The 12005-nt window shown below is 36.2% G+C and overlaps 1 protein-coding gene across 1 annotated transcript in view; it reads right to left on the reverse strand.

The window, feature by feature from the left end:
* Positions 1-12005, reverse strand: part of Fbl6 (F-box and leucine-rich repeat protein 6) — a 273653-nt gene that overhangs the window by 162184 nt on the left and 99464 nt on the right. The window contains exon 4 of the mRNA XM_090404578.1: positions 4802-4994. Within this exon, the coding sequence (XP_090260704.1) occupies positions 4802-4994 (193 nt within the window). The remainder of the gene's footprint in view (positions 1-4801; positions 4995-12005) is intronic.

Here is a 12005-nt window from a genome sequence, read left to right on the forward strand (position 1 = left end):
CACAACACCTACCAAATGGTAAACTACAATCTCACAAAACACATCAAAAAGAAAACAACTGAATTGATTAAATCCATTAACACATGGTCAGAAGAAACAACAAAAAAACTAATACCTCATTATGCCCACGTGCCCAGAATTTATGGATTCTGGTTTTGTGTATTTTTGCCAAAAATACACAAAAACATACACACCACTACATATGATTGTTGAAGGAATCGACAGCCCAAATTACCACTTAGCTAAAAAATTAGCGGCCACACTTAAGGAATTGGTAGGTTAGTCCCCTTCCTACATAAAAAATACACACTTCATAAACAAAATTAAAAAATTACACTCAACGACCAAGATTTATTAGTCAGCTTTGACATAACTCCCCTTTTCACCAATGTTCCGATCAATGATACTATCTTGCTCCTACAGAACATATTTCCACACAACATCACGGCCCTCTTTGCCCACGTACTCCGCTCCAGATATTTTGTGTGGCAAAACGATTTTTACCTTCAAAAAGAGGATACAGCCATGGGCTCACCCCCCCCCCCCAAATAGCTAACTATCATATGGAAGACTTTGCGCAACGAGCTCCAGAGTCAGCATACCTAAAGCCATTTGGTTCAGATACGTCGACAATATTTTCACTGTTTGGCCCCATGGCCACGGAGCACTAAATACATTCCTTAGCCACCTGAACAAACAACACAAACATATCCAATTCACCATTGAAATAGAAAAAAACAACTCTCTTCCGTTCCTAGACACACACTCGTCACACCTTCCCTCAGGCTGTCTCTCTTTCTCAGTCTACCACAAACCTACACACACAGGCCAGTACATACACAAAAACTAGAGGTCATAAGCACCCTTAAACACAGAGCTCAAACCATTTGTTCAAATGAACAAGCTCTAAACCAGGAATACGAGATCATCAACCATACATTTATAAAAAATGGATACAGTAAAAAAAACTATTCACAAGATCTTCCACAGAGATACCACTAAAAACAAAAAAAGATTTCAAGAATGCTATTACCATACCTTATGTTAGAGGCATTTCTAAAAAAATATAGACAGAACACTAAACAAATACAACATCAAAACCATCTTTAAACCCCCAACAAAATTAAGATACCTACTCAGCTTCTAAAGATCCTCTTCCATACCTAGCCCACCCAGGGGTTTACAATATACAATGCACATGTAACCTACCATACATAGGGGAAACAGGGCGAACCATCTCAATTAGGAAGGACAAACACAAATGACATTAAACACCTCCATTTTGGAAAAAGCGGCCTTTCTGACCACGCTCTCCAAACATAACAGAATTGATTGGAAAGGTAACGCACCAAAACCTGGATCGAGAGGAAATTTAAAGAAGCATGTGAAATGCTCAAACATAATCCAAATCTGAACAAAAATGATGGTCTAACCATTCCAAGAATGTGGAGGACCCATTTGCAACCTTTATAGCAACCAGAACAAGCCAAAGAAAAATCTCAATACAGAAGACTTGGTGACGTGTACCCCCCCCCCCCTTAACATTCAATAGCAGCTTGAACCGTACAAGTCCAGAAAAAAATCTTAGTATAACAATCTGAACTGTACAAATCCCGAAGAATCTTAGTACAGGAGGACTTTAGCAGTTTATTGTAGTTTTTATTTATTTTTAATTTTTTTTATTATTATTTATTTATTTTTATCACAAAAGTTAGGCAAAGAAAAAGATTAATTAGCAGCGTAGATTTAATTTACCTTTATAGAGTGCAAGAGCATGTAGCTTGGTTTCCTATACACAGATATCTTTCTGATGATGAAATACAAGGGTCGAAATGTCAAGTGTTTTTTTAGCTTTGTGAAGGGCGAGTCATGCTTTAGTAATCAATTAACTTTATATAATAAGGTGACAGCTCAGTTGGACAAAAGGAATGGCTATACAATGATACTGGTGAATTTTGTAAAAGTGTTTAATTTAACAGGATACCACATGTAACTATTATGCAAACTGCAAAAATGGATATGAAACTGGTGATATGGATAAACGGTGGTGGCTGATGGAAAGATACAAAAAAGTAGTATGATACAAAACACGCGTGTTTTGTGTCCCTAAATTCAGAAATACGAAAGTCATTATTATTATGGGGGACTTCAACTTCAGAGATATAGATTGGAGGGAGGCAAGATCACAGGGTAAGAAGGAAACTGAATTTATATACTTACTGAGAGATAATTACTTGAGGGAGAATGTGATGGGACTTGGGATATAGGAGTGTTGGAAGACCTGTCCATAACTAAGGTGGCCACATTATCTCCAACTGGGGAAAGTGATCATCTGGTCTTGACTTATGAAGTAGCATAACATATAGAAATGCCATATGGGGCAGGTGATTAAGATACACTTAGGAGGCAGCTTGAAACAATACCATGGTATACAGCTCTGCAAGGGAAAGATGTTCACAGTGTGTGTGTGTGGGGGGGGGGAAGAGGAATAGTCAAGGGATATATGGATGAGGCAAGATCACATTGCATATCCAAGGTCAGGATGGTAAATCGGATAGGAATTAGAAGGATGAGTAGCATTATTAAGTACAGACTTTAAAAAAAAAAAAATGTTGTGGAGGGTATATAAAGAGAAAGGTGACAGCTAACTCATGAATTGTACAAGAATCATGCAAGAAAGGTACCAGCATGGTAAAGAAGGCAAAATCAGTTTATGAGAAGAAATTAGCTGAGCATTTAAAAGGAAATTCCAAAGAGTTTTTATTTTTTTTGTCATGTGGAAAGTAGGAGGAAGAATGAATATGGAAGGATAACTTTTATGAGTGCAGATGGTAGAGAGGTAACAGAGGCAGATGAAATTGTTGAGCTACTGAGTGATCACTCTGCAAGAGTATATCATCCAAGTGAAGATACTGTTATGACAAAGGTGGTAGAGACTGATATGAGAACAGAGATTGCTGAATTGTGGATGTACTTAGGATATTGCAAAATCTAAATGCTGTGGGATTGGATGGGAAATCAGCTCACATTTTCAGGATGTGCAGGGGAAACTGGCAATGCTTTTGACTAGACATTAATTTAAGTCTCAGCTCTGGCAAAGTTCCAAGAGAGTGGAAGAAGGCAAAATAATTCCATTGCATAATGGAAAACCAAGTCTGTGGTAGCAAAATTATAGATCATCAGTATCTCAGGAGTGGTGGTAAAAGTATTGAAAAAGTTAGTCAAAAAGAGAATTCAGGAAGGGATAGATAAGAATATATAATACTCTATGAGGGGCAGAATAGCTTTGTGAAGGGTGAGTCATGCTTTAGTAATCAATTAACTTTTTATAATAGGGTGACAGCTCAGTTGGACAAAAGGAATGGCTATACAATGATACGGGTGAATTATGTAAAAGTGTTTAACAGGATACCACATATAACACTAGTATGCAAACTGCAACAAATGGATATGAAACTGGTGATATGGATAAAAGGGTGGCTAATGGAAAGATAAACAAAAGTAGTATATGGAGGAGCAGAATCTAGGTGACTATTGGTGTGCTGCAGGTCTGTGCTTAGACTCTTGCTGTTAATTTGTACATAAATGATATAGGAAAAATTTGAAGAGAGATATCCAGTTGTTTGCTGATTATATACAGTTGACTAGAGTAATAGTTAATCAAGGTGATGTAGAGAGCTTGCAGGATGATTTGAATATGCTGACAGTATGGGTAAAACATAATGGATGTCAATTTAATGTGGAAAAGTATAAAGTTATGCATTTTGGGATATAAAGATTACAAGCTGTGTACCATGAGGGAAATGTATTCCAAGAAATTGATGAAGCCAGGGATTTGGGGTAGTAGTAGTAGGAGTAGTAGACTATCCCAAATCCCTGCCTTCATCAAGAGTAGCAGCAGTAGATTACTCAGTTATTCAAGAATAACCAAAAAGCAGAGATAAGTGAGTTATCATTCCATCATCATCAAATTCCTGCCATGTACCCTCAAGGGGTGTACAGGATATGATAGTACTACATGAAAAAAATTACATCATTATTAATTAATAAAAAGAGGAATGATAACCTTTTTTTTTTTTTTTTAAAGTTATCATTCCTCTTTTTATAAAAAAAAAGAAAATTTATAAAGCTTTAATACAACCACATCTTGATTACTGTGCTCAGTCTGGTCACCTGGGTTTATTGGGCATGAGAAAATGGTGGAGAGGATCCAGAGGCAAGTTACCAAGATAGTGAGTGGACTGTGGATGCTCCATATGAGGATAGACAGAGTTTGTGGACTGCAAAAGTTGATTGATAGGTGGAAAAAAAAAAAAGGATATGATAGAAACATTTAAGTTACTTAAAGGATTTTATAGGATTGAGACAGAGGAATCAGCAATTGGCTAGAGGGAACAGAAGAAAAGGTCATCCCTGGAAGTTGGATAAGTATGGTTAGAAAGGATAGTAGAACTAGATTTTTCACTTGGAGATTGGTGAATGAATGGAATGGGTTGCCTGAGTCAGTTGTAAGTGCTTTGTCTGTTAATGGTTTCAAGCAGAGGTATGATAGATATTGTGTTGATAGTTTGGGTCTTTCACAATGAGTCTTAAGACTCCATGGAGGTGATTCTGGATCATGAGATAATGTCCAGCTCTGCTTCTGTTTGAGATTATCTTATTTTGACAGGGTAAATATAAATTCTTTACAGACTTACAAATTGCAAGAGCCATTTATTTTCTAAAACACTGTCTAGATATTATAAAAAGAGAAAAACAAAGAGAAGTTCACAAAAATGCTTGTACGAAAGCAGTTGCTTACCTGAATTCCCCTTACTGTAAGAGACTTTCCCCAACCAGATAGGTTAAGGTCCTTTGTTTGTGATAATTGTGTTGCACATAAGTTAATTAATTCATCTTCAGTAAACTCCATATTTGCCCATGACAAATCAACCTGCTCCCAAAGAGAAAGATCTCTTGCTGCATCAGACCACAATTCACACACTTGAGCCATTCTAGAAAAAAAAGTAAATAGGGACAATAATTGAAAACATTTTATTAGTATTATTATTAATATTATTATCCCAAAACCTCATGGAGTCACAGACCATTTTTCATACACACAGATCATCATACCATGCTTTAAACACACTGAAATTCTCTGCATACTTTCAGGAATGCATTCTGATCATTCACAATTATGTACACAAAAAACCTGCTTCTCACTCCCCTGTTCACACCTTCTTTATATAGCTTCTAGGGATGACCTCTTGTTCTCCCACCATTTTATGAAAAACAACTTCAACACTATTCTTATAATAACCCCTTACTAACTTGTACGTCTCATATTACCCCTCTTTTCTCCTATCCACTAGACCATGCAAACTGCACCTCAACCTTTCTTCATATTCAACATTTCAGAGATCAAAAACTATTTAGGTCAATTGCCTCTGGACCCTTTCCAACATCTCTCATCCTTTTGAAAACCAGGTGATCAAATCTGTGCACAGTAGTCCATATTTGGCCTAATCAGATCCTTATACAAGAGAACCAGAACCTCCTTACTTCAAGTCAGTGTCCTCTGCATCATTTCCAGAATTTGTTATGTTGTCCTCACAATTTTGGCAATATTTTCTCTAAATTTCAGATCCTTATCCCCATCACCCCAATATCTATTTCTTCCACCTGTAACAATATATCCCCACCAAGAGTAAATTCTATATTCTATCTATGTTTTCCAAATTTTAAAACCTTACATTTTGCAACAGTGAACTGGCATCCCCACTCCCACATCCATTCACTCAGTCTATTCACATCTTGTAAAGCCACAAGATCTACTCTACTCCTCCTAGTTCATCCCAAGTTTAAATAACCTGCAAACAACTGAACATTCCATTCAAATTTTCCCTTCTTAATAAAAAAAATGAGAAAACTCATGTAAATTATAATTTGCATAAAAAAAACAGCATTTAAATTCTCAATTAAAATAATGTCAGGCTAAATTAATTTTTGATACAGAAACATTTATTAGATAATGAAATAAGAAGTAAAGAACACTTGATGGATGCAATATACAGGGAGATGCTTATGTTTTATAGGCCTATGTTTTAAAGATTTTACAAATGAAAACCAATACCTATATATTTTTTGGCTACTGTCATCATCTGTCACAGTCATGCAATCAGGTACATATTATTAAATGAATATAAAAGACTGAACGTTGAATAAGTTTGCTTGGTGTTTCAATAGGGCAACTGATTTCACATCTGTATATTAATGCAGCAAGTTTAACAAAGTTGCTAAATAGTACAAAGAAGTGCAGTAAGGGGCTGGTGCTATGAGACATAGCCTATCAAAATGGTGTGGTCTGTTTGCAGAAACGAGGCACTAGTCAATTTAGTAAGTATTCTGCAATAAAAGCATAACTTCCCTAATTCGAAGACACGCCTACTATATCTTTGTATGACCTTAATCACCTGATGGAACACTACTTATTAGAGACTTGCAATGATTGCTGACATGTTTGAATCCAAGAGGATCTCCAGTTTTCTCCCTCCAATCTCCCTCCTCACACATCTTTCCCATACCAAGTGAGTAATATCTTTATGGGGTCAAACATACTGCAACGGATTCAGAACCAACTCCATTCAAGGATACAGCAGTGAATGTAGTTCCACAGGATAGACACTAAACCAGATTTAACCTAACAAACAAATTATCCTGTTACCTATTTTTTTAACGGTATATATTAGAACACAGAAACTAAGTAAATAATTAATTTATTAACTTATTGCTGATATTTCGCTGATGTTATAACCAGCATCTTCAGAACACAAAAACAGTTTGTCACAATAAGCAAGACTATAACAACATGGTGTAATCAACGGACTAGATAAGATTTCAAGAATTCTTAATAAACATAAACTACGCACTACATTCAGACCATGTAGCAAATTAGCAACCCTTATCTGCTCACCCAAGGACAGCATTCCCCCTTTATCACATCCAGGAGTCTACCAAGTACCCTGCTCATGTAATCAAGCCTACTACGGTCAAACAGGAAGAACTGTGAATATCTGCATCAGCGAACACAAAAGATATGTCTTGAATTATCACTATGGCAAGTCGGGCCTAGCAGATCATGCTCTCGATACCCCTGCACACAGGATCAACTGGAAAAACACAAAAGTACTACACAGAAGCTCTTACAAGTCGGAGAGATTGTTCTTAGAGGCGACAGAAGCCCTGAAACACACTCCAAATCTCAACAAATATGGCTGTATTAACTTGCCTAAGATCTGGGAGACAGTCACCTTAAGAAAAAACTATTCCTCCTCCCCTCCAGATAGAAGGCGCCAAAAATCAGGACTCTAGTCTTTGTGTTGCTGCTACAATTTTGTTTAACTAGTCCGTTGATTACACCATGTTGTTATAGTCTCGCGTATTGTGACAAACTGTGTTTTTGTGCTCTGAAGATGCTGGTTATAACACCAGCAATAAGTTAATAAATTAATTATTTACTTAGTTTCTGTGTTCTAATATATACCGTTAAAAAATAAACAACATATCCTGTTACCATTTATTTTGCAAGATTGTAGAGATTTCAAATATTGCAGTATACAGTTAGCAATGTCAAGGACACACAACAATAGGAAACTGCAAGTTCTTAGTATGGGATATATGCTCACAAGTCATACGTGAATTCTGTATACATAATCCTATACTTTAATTAATTAAGCATTTCACAGTTGGGGATGGAGGAGTTTACATACAAATAATTACATCACTGTAGATTTACAAAAAATACCAAATACTGACAGAAAAAATTCACTAAATAAAATAAAAAAAGCTACACAAAAATGCTCCTCCCAACTTCTATATCTGTAAATTTAAAAGAAATAATGTGCACTATTAATTACAAACATTTAAAACTCAACCTGATATATTTCTAACAGAATCTGAAGTAGTGGCCACAAATTAATTTATACTCATATTGACAATTTAATGGAAGGAAAACAGTGCAAAGAGAGAATCAACCCATATTTTAATATTCCCACTATTTCATTTCAGTCACAGAAACATCTTTAGGGAGCACACTCTATAACTTTTAATAAACACATAAGCAACACAAAATAAAGTGAAACCTACGTAGACTAAAGTCTGGATGCCTCAGAATTACTGATTCCCATATTTTTTAGAGTTTGAAACATCTATATTTATTTAAATTAAGTTGGTTTTTAAAACAGCCTTTCCATTTGAAATTGCTGAGATGAAGTTAGTGCTCCAGAATAATGAAAAAAAAAAAAGCTGCTTAAAGCCTTACAGTTATAGTGTAAATAGAACACTGTACCAAGCAATATACAATCTATATTTAAGCTATAATTTAACAGTTCAAATTGCAGCAGGGAGGAAGATGGTTGGATATAAAATCAGGTGTAAAACAAGGAGAACACACTATCTCCTCACTATTATTCACCACACACACACACACACACACACACACACACACACACACACACAGAGTCCATCAAAAAATGTACATACACACTTTAAGAGATGTCATCTCTGGACTTATGGATGTTAACCTTCTCGTCCTCTCATAGGCCACTCAGCATCATCAATTAAAAATTCCACAAAGTTTCATGCAAAAATAAAAGACATTCAACTGTTGGAAACTGACATGCTAATTAGTTTTGACATGGTCTCCTTCACTAACATGCCCCATAAGGAAATGATAGACTTGCTCACTCAGAAATTCCCATCCGACATTGTCGAATTATTTAAATTTGTTATTACATCTGGATACTTCACCTGGAAAGAGAAAATTTACAAGCAAGAGGAAGGAAGGAACAGCAATGGAGGTCTCCCTTATCACCAAACCTAGCCAACCTCTTTCTAGAACACCTAGAAGAAAAAATTTTCATGTTTAATCCTAAACCAAAAATCTGGCTACGATATGTTGATGACGTCTTTGGTGTCTGGGGTCATTCTGAACAAGAACTACACTTGTTCCTAGATAAAAATCAACCTTCTTCATCCGCACATCAAATTCACGCTTGAAAAAGAATCTCCACAGGATATCTCCTTCCTGGATGTACAAATCCAAAGGAAAGAAGATGGTTCCATCTCCACCTAGGTCTATCGAAAGCAGACTTTTTTCAGGACGTTACATTCACAATTCTTCTGCTCACCATCCATCTCAGAAATTTGGCATCATTAAATCATTAGTAACAGAGCACACAGATTCTGCTCCTCCAAAGGTTCTTTAAACCAAGAATTGGAAATAATCAAATATACCACCACACAAAATGGATATAATCCAAAAACAACGCAAAAAATCATCAGTCACTTCCCCATACATCAACGTAGACAAGAACAAACCCGTAGGATTCCCATACCATATGTCAAAGGCTTTCAAAAATTTTGAAGAAATATAAACTGGCTGCTACCTACAAACCATTCAACCAAATCTGCAACTGGTTACCTTCTCCTAAAGACAATCTTTCAGCTCTTATGCTACCTGGGGTGTATGAGGTCCCATGCTCCTACTATGGACAGACAGGCAGATCCATCAACAAACACATTTCTGAACATCAAGACCATAACCATCTCATCAAACTGCAGAAATCTGGCCTCGCATAACACAGAATCGAAAACCCAAACCATAAGATCCATTGGGAAAAAAAAACTTCTACATAGATCTTTATAAATATGAACATTTATATAAAGAAAGTGCTGAAGCCCTACGTCACAGACCTAATTTGAACCGTAATGACGTTCGTACTATTCCTAAAGTCTGGGAAATTTATGTTATCTCATTTTCATTTTTTTCTTCAGATATATTTTAATTTATTTCTATAACACGCTACTGCACGCATAGAGGGATTCCATTGTAAGCAAGCCCTAACTGTATGTAATTCCTAGTATTGTTTGAATTAACTGTATTGAAGATGTCCTATGATACTTAGAACGAAATATTTACTTATTAAAAAATCTTAGCCTTAGTGCTTCATGTAGGGTATAAGAGTGGAAAAAGAAGGAACCTACTAATATTTTTCTTTAAAAGCTGTAAGGTGTAGCAAAGACTTCATGAAAAAAGCTATTCAAGAAAATAGGGACAGATGGAATAAAAGAAGAGAGATGAGATGATGATGCATTCTTGGCAAGTTTTCAGTTCGATTGTAAAAGGATGTTAAGTAGCTGCTGTTTATTTTTAAGGGGCTCGATGGAAAGGATGGCCATAAACAGAACAACTCCCAATGAATGAACATAAATGACCAACTTCAAATCCTAATCAGATTCTGCTGATGATAGTACACTAATTGTCCTGATAAAACTTGTGACTCTCAAACATTCCTATATTTAAAATCTTTCATAACAAATGAATTAAAATATTTTTGCCATTCTCCAGTTGTAAATGCGTGAACAACCTGTCAACAATAATGTCACCAAAATGCAGTCTTGTCTTATTTCTCAGATGAAAGAGCTCTATTCAACTCCTGTTATCTTTGATAAAATCTAAAAACAAGATAAGAGTTCCTATTCTTGAAATGATTTGCACCTCTGGCTTTCACTGGCACAAGCACACAACAGCCTCTTCAGCCCATATACAGGGTGTTCGGGATAAATTTGACATATTTATAATTAATTATATTTTTCCGTAAGTTACATGTATTAACACACACTTCTCTTCATTTAAAAGTTTGGACCCTTCTTCATTCATATACAAGATGTCAGAAAGGATGGATAGCTGGAACCCACCTGAATCATGGAAGAGAATAACTTGTATCATGATGATTCGTGCCCGCCATCAAAATAAGGATATTACGACTGCTGCCCAATGCTCCCTGAATACAGTAAAAACAATCAGGCATGAACTAGAGACTTGCAATGGTGACTACGAGGATGTAGCAAGAAGAAAGATCCCTAGCAGACGATCTGATTGTGTTCGTACAGCAGAATTCCTCGCAAATCTGCAGGAACAGGTGTTGAAGAACCCTGGCATTGGAATTCGGGCTTTGTTCGTGGAGTTGCTAACTGTAGTCAAGCCCTGGATAACAAGGGTAGCCAATGGTAGGCCGTATGTATGGCAGCAGGATTCGGCCCCTTGCCACACCTCTGGGAAAAGTCAAAAATGGTTGTCTGAAAATTTCTACGACTTCACCAGTCCAAATGTTTGGCCTCCAAACTCCCCAGACCTTAACCCCATGGATTATTTTGTATGGGGCGCAGTTGAAAAAGACACCAATCGCACTTCCAGTAATACAAAAGCCCAGTTAATGGATAAAATTAAAACAGTTTTTGCGGCCCTTCCCAGGGAGACTGTAGCATCAGCTTGTTCGAGGTTCCGAAGCAGAATTGAAGCTGTGATCGATGCTAATGGTGGTTATTTTGAGTAAATCTTGTTGATAGTATTGTAATTAACTCTGCCTGTAATGTTTTTTTGTCAATTCATTAAATTTAATAGATACAAAGAAGATTTTCTTTTTCCTTACGAAACTGTCAAATTTATCCCGAACACCCTGTACAATGTCCTTTCCCACTCAAGAGAATATTTTTCATTTAACAGCAATCACTTATAAACAAATCAAACTAAACTTACAATACCATTCCTACATTTGGGACACTGCACTAAAAATCTTCATCAAAATCCTTGATGCTATTCATATGAAGAAATCTGGTTTAATAGATGACTCCTCTTTAACCAATCACTCAAATCATTTTCTCACAGGTGTTCCATTTCTGCCTTTTCATTGGTGAAGTTTTGATGAGCTGTTATCAAGCATTTTCCCACTTTTAAGCCTGTAAAAATACTCAGTTACTAGTCACTTCATTCACTGTCAAGCTTTAAACCTACCAAATCAACTCCTCACCAATGTTTTCCATTTCATCTACTTCTATTCTTTGGATGCCTTTCTTATTTCTCCACAAACAACAACCTCCAGCTGTTCAAAAAATAGGTTCCTTCTTTTCATTATCTTCTTGCCCACATATGGCTTTTATATGCTATAAATTTTTTAACCTCA

The sequence above is a fragment of the Typopeltis vanoorti genome, chromosome 1 (genome assembly GCF_054136105.1).
Source record: "Typopeltis vanoorti isolate ZY-2024b chromosome 1, IOZ_Tvanoo_1.0, whole genome shotgun sequence".
In the NCBI taxonomy this organism is placed as follows: domain Eukaryota; kingdom Metazoa; phylum Arthropoda; class Arachnida; order Uropygi; family Thelyphonidae; genus Typopeltis; species Typopeltis vanoorti.